This window comes from Trichogramma pretiosum, unplaced genomic scaffold (assembly GCF_000599845.2).
Source record: "Trichogramma pretiosum strain Unisexual culture from Peru unplaced genomic scaffold, Tpre_2.0 scaffold39, whole genome shotgun sequence".
Lineage (NCBI taxonomy): Eukaryota > Metazoa > Arthropoda > Insecta > Hymenoptera > Trichogrammatidae > Trichogramma > Trichogramma pretiosum.
The window spans coordinates 1,094,602-1,110,781 of NW_019640828.1; the positions used below are offsets into that span (position 1 = coordinate 1,094,602).

At 39.7% G+C, this 16,180-nt stretch overlaps 1 protein-coding gene across 1 annotated transcript; it reads left to right on the top strand.

Annotated features, from left to right (window-relative positions):
* The first annotated feature begins 5,702 nt into the window (after positions 1-5,702).
* On the top strand, positions 5,703-6,572 carry LOC106659501 (26S proteasome non-ATPase regulatory subunit 10-like). Its single transcript, XM_014382077.1, has one exon. The coding sequence runs from the start codon at positions 5,703-5,705 to the stop codon at positions 6,570-6,572; it is 870 nt and encodes a 289-aa protein (XP_014237563.1).
* The last annotated feature ends 9,608 nt before the right edge of the window (positions 6,573-16,180 follow it).

A 16,180-nucleotide genomic window follows, 5' to 3' on the forward strand; every position in this document is an offset into this window, starting at 1 on the left:
TCAATTACAGGATGAATCGTACGACGTAGAAGCTCGAATGAATAAGCTCGCTCGTATAAGTATATATATGCTTGTATATTTACGTTCCGAGCGTCGTAAAAACTGGAACGCGAGAAATCACGGTCAGCTTTGACTTATATAGCCATACCGAAATTTCCGCGCGGGAGAAATGTGTGTGTGTTCACGATGATGATGATGATGAGAAAGCTCGAGTCGCGCGTATAAAGTTGCGTAAGCTTGTAATATTCTAACGCCGTGTTACGCGTTATATTTTTACGCGTCGTCTAATCATCAATCAGAGAGAGAGAGAGAGAGAGATACGTTCAAGGTTGCGCAGATCTTGCCCATTGTGGAGCTTACACGCTCTATATTTTACTTTCCTATGTGTCTGCGATCTACTTTCGAATTTGCCCCGTTGTCATTAAATTTGCGACATTTCCTTTTCATTTTTACATTCTACTCGTGAAAATGTGTATACTTTTATTTTTACAACGATTATCTCGCCCGGGTGTGTAAATTAAATTCTCAATTGACCTATTCGAGTGGCATCTCGAAACGAAAGAAAGAGAAGGAAAAGGAAAGAAAGAAAGTCCAATCAGCTCCATAAGAGACCCTTAAAAACTCTCTCAATCGAATATTTCTTTTTTTTTCTTGAACCTTTGATGCCAGTATAACGTATATATATCGATCCGATCGTGAGAGATTTTCTATATACGCGCGTTTTTCATAACTTTTCGTTCGCCCCTATGTAACGGCGATCTTATAAGGCGATGATTTTCACCTTGACACGTGCGTATAGTTGAGGCGAGAAACTTGATAAGTAGAGGATGTGTTGCCGAGATTCCGCGAACATCAATTAACGATCGAAGTATTAAATGTTTTTGGGGCTGAATTGTCGAAAATTATCGATCGTGCCTGGTTTTCGTCTAGCAAAGCTAATTTTTGAGCCTTTTTAGCTTTGATGAATTTCGTTGCGGTGGTCTCTTCAAAATTGGACGTAAAATTATATCATTAAAATTTGTAATTTATATTAAAATTTTGTGGAATACTCGCGCATCGATTATAAAGGACGAGCCGCTAAAAATTGCATTGAAGCTCTCGATTTCATTCATTTATTTTTTTCTTCATTTTAAAGTAAAACGTCAGAAGTGTTGGGTAGTAGAAGAAGCCCGTGGAAAACGAGCGAGCGCAAATACTAGAATGACAAATTCCACAGAATCACAATAGACGGAGTCTCAATCTACTCGCTCGCTTGTTGTGCATGTTCGAGCGAGTTACTCGACATTTCTTTAGAGAATATAGTTTCGCCCGTACACACAGCAGAAAACAAAGAAACATCGCGTGAACTGCAGCAAGTGATTTTTCTGCAAAATTGTGAAAAATAGTTTATATTATGAACGATTGCGTTTGTGCGTGAGCGCGTAGAACAATGGCTCAAGAAAACCAAATCGACGGAAAGAGTCACGAATTTCTTCGTCAACTTTATTCCTTTATCAGCGATTACGAGGGCCAACTTCCTAACCTCCGAGACATCTTTCGGCCCGAAGCTGTCGATTGGCTCGTCACGCGGTCCGTGAAAGACTCTTACGAAAACCAACACGATGAACCCAACCCCATCGTCGACTTTGTGATCAACAGCGGCTACAAAGACGAGCCCAAAGTCGATGAACATGGAAATCCACGATTGCGTCGCCCCACAGCAGTACATCTTGTGTCTGAAAACAATTGGATGTACATCATCCCGGCTTTTCTACCTGATCTTTTTAAAATATACAACAGATTCGACGTGAACTACACCGACGAGAATGGATTCACGCATTTTCATGCGGCCTGCATGTTAGGCTGTACAGACGTGGTCAAAAAATTTCTCGATTTCGGGCAAGATCCCAATTGTCCCGCGCCAGAAATGGGTGATTCGCCGCTACATTTAGCCGTGGTTAATGACCGTATGGATGTGTTTAAACTGCTGCTGAGACGCAACGCCAATCCGAATCGAGCCAACAAGAATGGATTGACTCCTCTGCACTGTATTGTTACTTTTCAGAGTAGCAACAAGCGTGACTTTTTGGATGTATTCTTCAAGATCAATAAAGAAATAAATCAGCTGATAGAGGTTGACTCCCGGGACAAGGAGGGCCAGACACCACTGCAGTTAGCTGTGACAACAGTGTTACCACTTCATCAAGTAAGCATACTTTTGGATAATGGTGCTGATCTGTCCAGCTTCATTTTTCCCTCCAAGACTGACTTTGTCAAGGAACTGGATAATCTTAAATACGATCTTAATTCTATATTGGGTCAACTGTCTGGAGCCATGGCCATTGTCGAACAACTAGAGAAGAGAGGATACGAACTATCCCGAAGCGACGCCTTGACGATCATGACATTATTTAAGAAGTACAATTTGTTCGAAAAGTCGAAGGATAATGTAAAACATTGGCACAACAGCAAACGTTTCGTGATAGAAGCGAAAAAAGTATTAATAAAACCGAGCTTGTCGCTGTACGATTTGATCCGATTAAAACCCGAAGAGGCGGCAAAAATACTCACTTACATGGATTACTACGACTTGGCGAAATCGATCACATTGTGGAAGCTTTCCGCGAGAGAATCGACTACCGACGCTTGTGTCCGCTGTCTGTGCGAGAAATTATCGAGGGGATTTTTTCGTCGTTGGGCCCTGGATTCTTTCTTGGAGCTGACGGGCTACCAGTTGCCGATTCTTTGCTGTGAAATAATCATTGATAAACTAAAGAACCGAAATTTATGTAATATTTGCTTGGCAGCTGCTAGCCCCAACTTGTGATGGTGACAAAAATATTTGTAGTACTTTTTAATGTCTAATTGCATTCTAATTGTAGCAGATTTTTCATGTCATTCAGATACATAAATTTGAAAAAAAATTGAATTCATAAATTGGCCTAGATTAAAAATAAAAAGTTTTTTTAACTTCAATCATCGCATGGTAATACAATTATACAATTTTTTTTAAATAAAATCCAATAAAGATTTCGGTAAAATTTTTTCTCTCTATTACAAAATGCAACCACAGTCTTTGAAAAATAACAACTATTTCCTTTATGTTTTTTAAAATTATTGCTTCGGATCTTGATAATTTTGTCATCGCTTTTTTTGTCACTCATTATCATCTTAACGATTATAGAATCTTAAAAAAATTCCTTGTCTCGATTTCACTTCAGTTTTATTTTCTAAATTCTTTGATTCTTTTTTTCTATTAAAAATACGAGAAAAAAATAATTTTTTCATGACTACAATTATTCAGATTATTTAGTTTCAATAGACCGCCGACATTGTTGATTTCATTGGAGAATTATAGATTCCCTCCGCAGAAACTAGAGTTTTTCGTGGGTCATGATTTTCGAGCTTCCACATTGGTTCTGAACCCAAGCCTATAACCTGTGCGAACACGCACTGCATCGCGACGATACTTAGTTACGCGCCAATTTATACACTCTGCGGATCGAAGCGTGATACAAAGACAGTCCACTCCTCATAGTTCTCGCTCCTCGGTACACGTTACGACGTCGAAGTGTAAACAACCACACGGCAATCGACTCTCGTGAAAAAAGTAACATTCATTTTTAAATAAGTGTTTGTGTTTGTGCTTGTGTATATTAAGAACAAATATGACTCAAGAAAATCAAAACTGTTTGAACGAATTGAATGAGAAGGTTAATCGAGACTTCGATGAAAAGAGTCACGAATTTCTTCGTCAACTTTATCCCTTCGTCATAGATTATGAGGGCCAACTACCAAATCTCCGTGGCATTTTTCAGCCCGAAGCGCTCGAATGGCTTCGCTTGGAATATGCCAAGTCTAATCCTGTTAAATCTTACCGTAATTATGATGAATCGTCATATTTTGAAACGGCCTGCGATCAAATATGGTCGAAAGACGTAGTCGAAAAATTCCTCGATCTTGGGCAAGATCCCAATTATCGCAAGTCAGAAACGAGTTCCTCGCCTCTATACTTGGCTCTTTACAACAGCAATGAAAAAGTGTTCGAATTACTCCTCAGAAGAGGAGCCAATCCAAACTTGGTCGACCATAGAGGATGTACTATTCTGCACGATGTCGTTGATTATCAGAGATATCACAATGATGACTTCTTGGATATATTATTCAAAATCACCAAAGAAGTCGATCAGGTGGTAGAGGTCGATGCCCGTAACGAAGGGGACTTGACACCGCTGGAATTAGCTGTGTTGAATTTTTTGCCAGATGTGTTCGATGTTCTTTTGGATCATGGCGCTGATCTGTCCGACTTCGTTTTTCCTACCGAGAGCGACTTCGATGAGGAACTGAACTATCTCGAATTGAATTCTAATTTTCTCTTGACTCTAGCGTCTGGCATTCTAGCCGTTGTCGAGCGCCTGGAAAAAAGAGGATACGAGTTTGATCGAAGCGACGCAATGACAATCATGAAAGTGTTCAACAAGTATGGATGGCTGGGACAGCCTGAAGATATCGACGACGGTTGGTTTGACGACAAAGAGTTCGCGATAGAAGCCAAAAAATTAATAGTGATTCAAAATGATGATGAGAAGAAGGTAGCGACAGAAGCCGAAAATTCACTGAAACGTCCGAGTCTGTCGCTCTACGATTTGATTCGGTTACGACCCGAGGAAGCCGCGAAACTAATGACGTACGATGACTACTACGAGTTTGCGAGATCGAGAAAATTGTGGTGGCTCGGCGTCGACGATTTGCCACCCGAGGCTTGTTGCAGGCATTTGTACGAGCAAGTATCGAGAAGATTTTTCCGACGTTGGTCGTTGGATCCTTTCTTGGAGCTGACGAGCTACCGACTGCCCATTCTTTGTTGTGATTTGATCATCAAACAGTTGAAGAACGACGATTTGTGGCGTATTTGCTTGACGGCTACAGGCTAAAACCTCGTCATGGTCATTGGGAATTGCGCAGAATAATTTTAAATGTCTGGTTATTCCATGTTACAGACTCTTTGTATCATTCCATGTATGTACAGACAGTAATACAATTTTTTTCAATAAAATCTAATAAAAATTTCAATATAAAATTGTTCTTTCTATCTTTGTAACACAATTCTATATTTTCGAATTAAAAATTCGCAAGTATGTAAATGATCACTTTTAAATCACTTTTAATCTTACGAAAAATTGAGCATGTATCGGTAAGCAATTAAAGTCTTGAAAATCATGAATGAATGCGTTTTTATTTTTCAAATAATGCTTCGGATCTTAATTTCCGTCATCGCTTTTCTTTAACGCTCATTATTATCTTGACGACTCAAGAATCTTTTCCATCTATTGATTCATTATTTACAATTTTTTATAGCTTCTTTACTTCTCTCGTTTTCGTCTAAAAAAAAAGTGTATAATACGCAACAAGTGCGTGAAGCAGATGACTCACAGCAACGAGTATAGACCCATTAGTCATCATTCGTTTGTCTCTCTCGCTCTGCAGTGCGTGTTCGTGCGGGTTGCCCCATCAAACGTCCACCAATCCTCAACTCACTCGCACGTTTTTACACTATATAAGCCTACGTTGTAATAAATACGTATGGTCAGTGCAAGTTTATGACACCACTGCGTTGACAGAGAAAGATCACATCGACTGCAGACTTTTACAGATTTTTGTGAAAATAGTGAAAAATAGTTCATATTAAAAGCAATATTGTGTTTGTGTTAGTGTGTAGAACAATGGCGCAAGAAAATCCAAACTGTTCGAACAAATTAAATGAAAAAGATAGTGGAAAGATCGACGAAAAGAGTCACGAATTTCTTCGTAAACTTTATTATTTTATAGGAAATTATGAAGGTCAACTTCCTAACCTCAGAGACATTTTTCGGCCCGAAGCTGTCGAGTGGCTTCTCACGGAATCTGTCAAATCTGATACGTTGGTGCCAAGACCTCTCGTCAACTTTGTGGTCAACACCGGCTACAAAGACGAGCCTGACGTTGGCGAAGACGCCAAGCCATCAATGCGTCGCACCACACCGATACATCATGCGACTCGGAAGAATCGAGGATACTTGACTCCTGATCTTTTCAAAATTTACGACAGATGTGATGTCAATTACACAGACGAAGATGGATTGACGCATTTTCACGTGGTCTGCGAGTATGGCTGTGACGACATCGTCGAGAAATTTCTCGAACACGGAGTAGATCCCAATTTTCTCGAGCAAGGAACAGATTATTCTCCGCTGCACTTGGCTCTGATCAACGATAGCGAACAAGTGTTTAAATTGCTGCTGAGAAGCGGCGCAGATCCGAATCTAGCTAATGCAGAGGGATGTACTCCTCTGCATATGATTTGTCGGAATAAACACTACGATGAGTATGCGATTTGGTTGTTCGAAATGAGCCACGAAAAATATCATCCGATAAACGTTGGTGCCGTGGACAAGTCGGGTGATACCCCATTGCACTTGGCTGTGGCCGAAGGTCACTGCAAGGCGATCGAATTTCTACTGAAAGCAGGCCGCAACAGACGCGGAAGGATCGACTCCACTGCATGTTATTTGCAACAGAGACAAATACGACAACAATGTCGACGAGTGCCATGACTTGGCCGAGCTTTTTTTCGAGATAAACGACAAATTAAATCTACTTGTAAAGATCGATGCAAAAGACCAGAAGGGCCGGACTCCGTTGCAATTGGCCGTGATGAATCTTTTGCCGGATGAAGTCGATATACTTTTGAATCGTGGGGCTGATCTGTCCAGCTTCGTTTTTCCTACTGAAAATTCCTTTTCAGTCGATTCAGACAAGACACTAAATTGGATGAAGGACTGTAAAATTTCGCTTAATTATAAATTGAGCATATACGTCTGGCGCTTTGGGTGTCGTCAGGCAACTCGAAAAAAGAGATTACAAATTGAAACGAAAAGAAGCCTTATCGTTTATGACATTATTCGATAAGTACGGTTTGTTCGAGAAGTCGGAGGATTTTGAAGAATATTTATTCGACGATGAGGAGTTTTTGATAAAAGCAAAAAAAATAATGATTAGTTCGAGCCTTTCGCTCTACGATTTGATCTGGTTAGGATCCAAAGAGATGCCAAAAATACTCACAACTGAAGACTACTTCAAATTTTGGCGCTCGAAAGAATTGTGGGAGGTCTCCGACGGACCTACCAGTGACGCTTGTATTGTGCACTTGTCTGAGAAAATATCGAGAGGATTTTTCCGGCGCTGGGCAGTGGATAGTTTCATGGAGCTGACACACTATAAACTGCCGATTCTCTGTTCTAAAATGATCATCGAGCAGCTGAAGAACGAAGATTTGTGGAAAATTAGCCTGGCAGCTGCAGGCCAAAGTTTATGATAAATTTATTCGATGTATTTTCAAATGTCTTATATTTTATTGAATTTCGCTTATTTTCCTAGGCGATCAAATAAATAAATAAATAATTAAACAGATTTGAAAAAAGTCTCTTGTGTGTTTATTTGATCTTTTTAATCAAACCATCGTATAGCATTAGAATTTTTCAGTTGACTTTTTTCTCGTCACGCTTAAATCAAAAATTCGGAAGTTTATCTTTAAGATAGGTCAGTATATTAATGCTCCCTTTCATCTTTCATAATCATAAATATGACTATTTATTTTTTAGTTCACAATCGTTACAATTGCACTAAATAACTGTTTTATCACTTTTTACAAAATCATTGACAGTCTATGATTTCATTCAGAGCAGAGTTGGAACACGGTAATATCAAAATACGTTAAAAATGTCGATTAAATCACTTGTCGATGAAGAGAGTCAGGCGCCTGGTAGGTAGGCGCCTGAAATAATATAAACAATGAGAGTGAATAACATCTTTCACTCTTGTATACAAGTAACGATCGATTTATCAAAGTTCCTTGATAGCTCAGTGGATAGAGCATTCGCCGGTTGAAGGTATATTGTCGCTGGTTCGAGCCCGGCCCAAGTCAAGCTTTTCATCTCGCAGGAAAGGTTCAAAGGAGTCAATCCTTCTGAGTCGCCTCAAATTTGGATCGGCGCTTTCGTCATTGAGAGAAAGCGCCATCCCAAATTTGGTCCATTTGGAAGGGATATTCCTGACAACGTCATCACGTCGTCTATCTCGCAGGAAAGGTTCAAAGGAGTCAATCCTTCTGAGTCGCCTAAATTTGGATCGGTACCTACGTCTTTGAGAGGAGGTGCCGGTCTGAATTTAGTCAATTCGGAAGGGATATTCCCCAGTAGTGCAGCGAATACGGTCTAACTTGTACCAGCTGATGCTGTCTGTCGATGTCCGTCGCCCCAAAAAGGCACCAAGTCCTACTCTACGTTATTGTAATAACGCTAATTTTAAATCATTTGTAGCTTTGATGAATAATTCAATGCTAATGTGTATGCCTGTCGTTAGCAATAATCTGAAAGTAACATATAATAGAAGTAAGTTGTATCGTATAGAACTGCATTTATAGACCCGGAGAATTAATTTCGCGATGTGGATTAAAAAAAATACTTTTTTTCGAAATGTTTTTGACTTTTCGTTTTTTTAAAAATCAAAGATAGTTTTGTGGAATACCTGCGCACTGATTATGAAGAAAGAGCTGCTAAAGCTTCGAAGCCTCCCGATATTATTTTTTCTTTATTTTTCAAGTGGAATATCTTGCGAGAATCGTTACAACTTACATTACATACGAACACTCTTTCGCGCGCTGTGATAAGTCACTTCTGCTGCCGCCGACGCTCATGTCATTGCGTATGTAACCTCTAGGAATTACGAACAACGAAGCGTCGTTTTAGTGTTTCTCTGACTTTCTCTCGCGCTCGTTTGGCTCGCTCGTGCTGCAGTGCAAGTTAAATCGATCAGCTCACCGGTGCTTCCTCGCTACAGATATTTAAGAGTATTGTTTATAGTCAGTATACGTGACAACGCCGCTGAGGATACACTGGGCAAGATCGTCTTGACCGCAAAAAGTGATTATTGTGAAAACGCAATAGTTTTTAAAGATAAATTATTTTTCACTTTGTTTTGTGCGAGTGTGTAAGACAATGGCCCAAGTCCATGGAAACATCGAAGAAAAGAATCACGAATTTCTCCGTCATCTTTATTCTTCTATGAGAGATTATGAGGGCCAACTTCCTAACCTCAGAGACATTTTTCGTCCCGAAGCTATCGAATGGCTTCTTACGGACTGTGTTGTCAACTCCAAAGACTTTCTGTTCCATCGAAAAGCATTTATTAACTTTGTGATTGACCGGATACAAAGACGAACCCAACCTCGATGAAGACGGCAAACCATCAATGCGTCGCACCACACCAATTCATCATGCGAATAGAAATTATTCAAAAAGTTACTTCGTCTATAATCTTTTTAAAATATACGACAAATTCGATGTGAATTACACCGACGAAGATGGATTAACGCATTTTCATTCAGCCTGTCAGAATGGCTGTACTGACGTGGTCGAAAAATTTCTCGATTTCGGGCAAGATCCTAATTTTCTGGTGCCAAAAACAAGTGATTCGCCGTCATACTTGGCTCTGAGAAACGACAGGAAAGAAGTGTTCGAATTACTACTAAGAAGAGGCATAATTCATAAAGGATACACCATTCTGCATGATATTGTTATACATGAGAGTTATCACGATCATAAATTCTTGGATATATTCTTTAAAATCAACGAAGAAGTTGATCAGCGGGTAGAGATCGATGTCCGAGACAAGAAAGGCCAGACACCTCTGCAGTTAGCTGTGACAAAAATTTTACCACTCAAAGTTAGCACACTGTTAAATAATGGTGCCGGTCTGTCTAGTTTCGTTTTTCCCTCTGAGAGTGACTTCGTCGAGGCCCTGGAAGATAATGAATTTGATTTGGATTTTTCACTGAATCTACTGGCTGGAGCAATGGTCGCCGTTGAACAACTAGAGGATAAAGGATACGAACTGACCTGAAGGGACGCCTTAACGATCATGAAAATATTCGATACATACGGATGGATTGGGAGGTACGACGAATTTGACGAGGATTGGTATGACGATGAAGAGTTCGTGGTAGAATCCAAAAATGTAATGTTAAAACCGAGTCTGTCGCTGTACGATTTCACCCGGTTACGACCCGAAGAGGCGGCAAAAATACTCACTTACGTGGATTACTACGACTTGGCGAAATCGAGCACATTGTGGGAGCTTCCCGAGGGTCCGCCTGAGCCTTTTTTTGGGCACCTGGCCGAAAAATTGACGAGAAGATTTTTCCTTCGTTGGGCCCTGGATCCTTTCTTGGAGCTGACGAGCTATCAACTTCCGATTCTTTGTTGTGAAATGATCATTAAGCAACTTATGGACAAGGATTTATATCACATTTGTTTGGCGGCTACTGACCAAAGCTCGCGATAGCTATATGAACATATATTTGAAGTATTTTGCGATTTTCAGTGTGATTTCATATTACAGATTTTTCATTGAATTCAATTAAATAAATTTGGAAAAAAACATTACTTTAAATCTTTATTATATAGTTACAATTTACATACTTTGATAGCTTTTGTAAAACTTCTTTCGTTTTCTTCTTGAATGAGTACATTATAATATGCAATAAATGCGCGAAGCAGATGTCTCCCCTAAAAGTGGTTTTTGCTTAGATGAATCGATTTCGCGATTTAGATAAAAAAAAATAAATTTTTTTCAATTTTTTTTTATATTTGAATTTTTACGAACTTGAAGATAGTTTTGAGGAATACTTGTGCAGTGATTATAAAAGAGAAGCATGCGTAGCAGCCAACGTGCTTCGAAGCTCTCGATTGTAGATTTTTTTTTTAATGTATGCAAAACTCGTTTCTGCGCGTTGGGCTTGTGAGAAGTTGAACCGTGAAAAAAGCGAGGCAAAATATGAACTTAACCAAGTGTTTCGAGTACTGTGTTTGACCGAAGTTCCATAAGAGTGGTAATCAAGGCCTGGCGCAGCCGGCACTCATCTGTCTCTCTCGCGCTTCACATGCAGTACAGCCAGAGATGTGAATAGGTAGGTCATGATCTTAAGTGACAGTCGCAGGCCACGATATACTCTTTAACATGAGCTGATTGTCTTAAACGCCGCGCGCCCTATCTTTTATACAGCTCTGCTGCGCTGCATTGCGTGTTCCTGCGCGGGTTTCTCAGTCAAATGTTAAACGAATTCAATCACAGCTCACTCGCTATTAAATGTACATACAGTTTCGTGCTTATTTTTCCACTCCGACGCCGCCATCTAAACAGAGAAAGATCATATCGACCATAGCAGGTGATTTTTGTAAAAATAGTGAAAAATATTGTGATGGTGTTGTATAACGAAAAAAATCATAAGTCAACTGCCAAATCTTTGATGCGACATGATCATCAAGCAGCTAGAAAACGAAGATTTGTGGCGCATCTGCTTAGCGACTATGGGCCAAAGCTCATGACGACTATATTTTCTGTATTTTCAATATATTTCTTACTTTATTCAATATTATAGATTCTTCATGTCAATCGAATAAATCAATTGAAAAAAATTTAATAAACGAATTTGATAAGATTAAAAAAGAAATTCTGCGTTTATTTTGTTTTTTTACTTTATCTAATGGCAATACATTTTTCTTGGATTTCTTGTTTCGTTACACAATTGATAATAAATTCGCAAAAGTTTGAAAGAGTCAGTAAAGTCCCTTGTGTGCTGCATGATATGTCCATTGTATCTCTTTTAATTCTCTTCCGAGTAGTGCCCGGCAGGCTCATTCCTTCGCAACGTCTATGTTACGTCATAATCTTTGTTTCCCTTCCTTACGCTCGCTTATTTCGTTTGCTTCGACGCTGCAGTGTGTGTTCGTCTATCGAGTTGCTCGATCGAAAGTTAGTGAATATAGTTAGTACACGTTACCACGACGCGGCGTGAACAGCAAGAAACTGCAGCTAGTGATTCTTTACGTGTGAACTCGAGTGAAAATAAATAAATATTTGAAATTATAATTGATTGTGTTTGTGTGTGACTGTATAAAATAATGTCCCAAGAAAATCAAAACTGTTCGAACAAATTAAATGAAAAAGACAGTGGAAAGATCGACGAAAAGAGTCACGAATTTCTTCGTCATATTTATCATTCTATGAGAGATTATGAGGGCCAACTTCCTAACCTCCGAGATATTTTTCGTCCCGAAGCTATCGAATGGCTTCTTACGGAGTGTGTCGTCCCCACACCCAAAGATTTGCCCATCCATCGAAAAGCATTTATTAACTTTGTGATTGACACCGGATACAAAGACGAACCTGTCGTTGGCGAAGACGGCAAACCATCATCGCATCGCACCACACCAATTCATCATGCGGCTGAACAGATCCACGGTCCCTGGATAATTTCTGATCTTTTCAAAATTTACGACAGATTTGATGTTAATTACACCGACGAAGATGACTACACACATTTTCACATAGCCTGCGAGAACGACTGTGACGACGTCGTCAAAAAATACCTCGATCTCGGTCAGGATCCCCCAACTGTCTCCGGCAAGGAACAGATAATTCGCCGCTGCATTTGGCTCTGATCAACGATAATGAACGGGTGTTCGAATTGCTGCTTAGACACGGGGCCAACCCCAACTTGGCCAATTTCAACGGGTCGACTCCTCTGCACATTATTTGTCGAAATCCATACTATAATGAGTATGCCACTTTATTTTTCGATATTAGCCACGAAAAAAATCATCCGATACACGTTGGTGCCGTGGACAAGTCGGGTGACACTCCATTGCACTTGGCGGTGACCGAAGGTCACTGCAAGGTGATCGAATCGCTGCTGAGAGCAGGCGCCGATCCAAACGCAACAGACGCGAATGGATTAACTCCTCTCCATATTATTTCCCAGAATGACAAATACAGCATGGAAGTCGACGAGTGTCACGACCTGGCCAAGCTTTTTTTCGAGATAAACGACAAATTAAATCTACTTGTAAAGATCGATGCAAAGGACAAATTGGGCCGAACACCGCTGCAATTGGCCGTGATGAATCTTTTGCCGGATGAAGTCGATATACTCTTGAATCGTGGGGCTGATCTGTCCAGCTTTGTTTTTCCTACTGAAAATTCCTTTTCAGTCGATTCAGACAAGACACTAAATTGGATGAAGGACTGTAAAATTTCGCTTAATTATAAATTGAGCATAGCGTCTGGCGCTTTGGGTGTCGTCAGGCAACTCGAAAAAAGAGATTACAAATTGAAACGAGACGAAGCCTTATCGATTATGACATTATTCGATAAGTACGGGTTGTTCGAGAAGTCAGAGGACTTTGAAGAACATTTGTTCGACGATGAGGAGTTTTTGATAAAAGCAAAAAAAATAATGATTAGCTCGAGTCTTTCGCTCTACGATTTGATCTGGTTAGGATCCAAAGAGATGTCGAAAATACTCATAACCGAAAAATACTTCAAATTTTGGCGCTCGAAAGAATTGTGGGAGGTCTCCGACGGACCTACCAGTGACGCTTGTATTGTGCACTTGTCTGAGAAAATGTCGAGAGGATTTTTCCGGCGCTGGGCAGTGGATAGTTTCATGGAGCTGACACACTATAAACTGCCGATTCTCTGTTCTAAAATGATCATCGAGCAGCTGAAGAACGAAGATTTGTGGAAAATTAGCCTGGCAGCTGCAGGCCAAAGTTTATGATAAATTTATTTGATGTATTTTCAAATGTCTTATTTTATTCAATTTTGCTTATTTTCCAAGACAACTAAATAAATAAATTAAAAAAAAATGAATTCATTGAGTGAGTTTAAAAAAAGTTTGTGTTTTTATTTTAAATTTTTACTCAAGCCGTATGCGAATAAAGTAGTTAGGTTTTTTCTTTTTCAGTCACGTTCGAATTGAAAATTCGCAAGTGGTTGAAAAAGCTAAGTGTCCATTTGTGCTGCATCAATTGTATTCTTTTATCTCTTGTAATCGCTCACCATAAAAGCATTGCCAGTTCTTTTAATTCCATGCAGAGCAAAGCTCGAACGAGATAACATCAATATATTTTTTGGAATTGACAAGTCGAAAATTTGTGTATTGATGTATTTTTTTTTCTAATAACGCTAGTTTTTGAGCACTTGTAGCTTTGATGAACCTTTCAATATATGTGTGAGTATGCTTGTCGTCGGCTGTACATTGAAAATAATAAAAAGTTAAATTGTACCTGTGCTATTCTAAAAAATATTCATTCAATTCTTAAATATGAGTAACACTTTATATCAAGACTTTGAAGTAATGTAAACGAGCTTCACTGAATCATGTCTCGAAGGACGAATTAAATTTATTACAAACTCATACATATATATATATCCGCTAACGATCACTCACACCCTGTTGTCTAAATTACATTTTTTTCGTTTTTTTCCAAACTTGAATTAGTTTCGTGGAATATTTGCGCTACGAAAGAGTAGCCGCTAACAATTACTTTGAAGCTCTCGATAACATTTATATATTATTTTTATTCTGAAGTAAAACGTCCATGGAGTTTGGTAGAGGAATTAGCCCGTGAAAAACAAGCGAGGGTGAATAAGGCACACTACTCAAGAACCAGAGTCTCAGTCTGCTCGCTCGCACTCGGGTCGAACTCGAAGTGGTATATACTGTCGCAGTAGTCAGTATAAACGTCTATAGGTATAAGCGTCATAATCTTTGTCTCTCTAGTTGTTTCTGCTCACTTGAATCGACGCTGCAGTGGGTGTTCATGTACGAGGTACTCCATCGAAAGGCAATAAATGATCAGTACACGCTATTGCCACGACGAGGCGTGAACAACGAAAGAAAAAAGACAGCTATAGTGATTTGCGTGTTAGCTCTAGTGAAAAAGAAACCAATATTAGACGTAATAAGCGATTGTGTTTGCTGAGTGACTGTGTTAAAATAATGTCCCAAGAAAATCAAAACTGTTCGAATAAATTGAATGAAAAGGTCATTCGGGAAATCGATCAAAAGAATCACGAATTTCTTCGTCATCTTCATTCTTCTATCATGGATTACCACGGCCAATTTCCTAACCTCCGAGATATATTTCGTCCCGAAGCTATTGATTGGCTTCTCATAGAGTCGATTATATCCAAAGAATTTAATAGAGCAACATTCGTTGACTTTGTTATCAACAGCGGCTACAAAGACGAGCCCAAAGTTGATGAAGATGGCAAGCTATTATTGCGTCGTACTACGCCCATTCATCATGTGGCTATAAGTACAAGTATAGCAGGTCAAAGATCCATAATCATCGATCTTTTTCAAATATATAACAGATTTGACGTAAATTACACCAACAAGGATGGATTGACACATTTTCATGTAGCCTGTGAGTATGGCTGTCTTGAAGTCGTTAAAAATTTCCTCGATCTCGGACAGGATCCCAATGTCCCTGTGGAAAATACTGGTAATTCGCCGCTACACTTGGCTGCGATCGGGGACTCTACGGATGAGTTTAAACTGCTGCTGAAAAGAGGCGCAAATCCGAATTTGGCTAACGACGAAGGAGAGACTCCTCTGCACAAAAGTGTTTTTTTTCAGAGATACCGCCACGAGGAATTCACGAAGATACTCTTTGAGATCTGCGACGAACAACATCTATCTGTGAAAGTCGACGCCCGGGACAAGGATAACCGGACGCCGTTGCAATTGGCTGCAGCGAATATGTTACCGAATACCGTGGATGTTCTGTTAAATTATGGCGCTGACCTGTCCAGCTTCGTTTTTCCCACCGAGGACGATGTCGATAAGGAACTGCAGCATGAAGAATTTGAGTTTAATTCTCAATATCGTCTAGCGTCTGGAGCCATGGCCGTCGTCGAACAACTGGAGAAAAGAGGATACGAATTGGAACGAAGCGACGCCTTGACGATCATGGCATTATTCGAGAAGTACCTATTGTTCGAAAAGTCAAAGGATAATGCAAAACGTTGGTACAACAGCAAACGTTTCACGAAAAAAGCGAAAAAATTATTGGTAAAACCGAGCTTGTCGCTGTACGATTTGATCCTATTAAAGCCCGAAGAGTCGGCAAAAATACTCACTTGCATGGATTACTACAACTTGGCGAAATCGGACAATTTTTTGTGGGGGTTGCCCGAAAAGTATCAAACGGTTTGTGCTTTGCATTTTTGTGAGAAAATATCCAGAGGATTTTTTCGACGATGGGCACTGAATGATTTCATGGAGCTGACGCGCTATCGCCTGCCGATTCTCTGT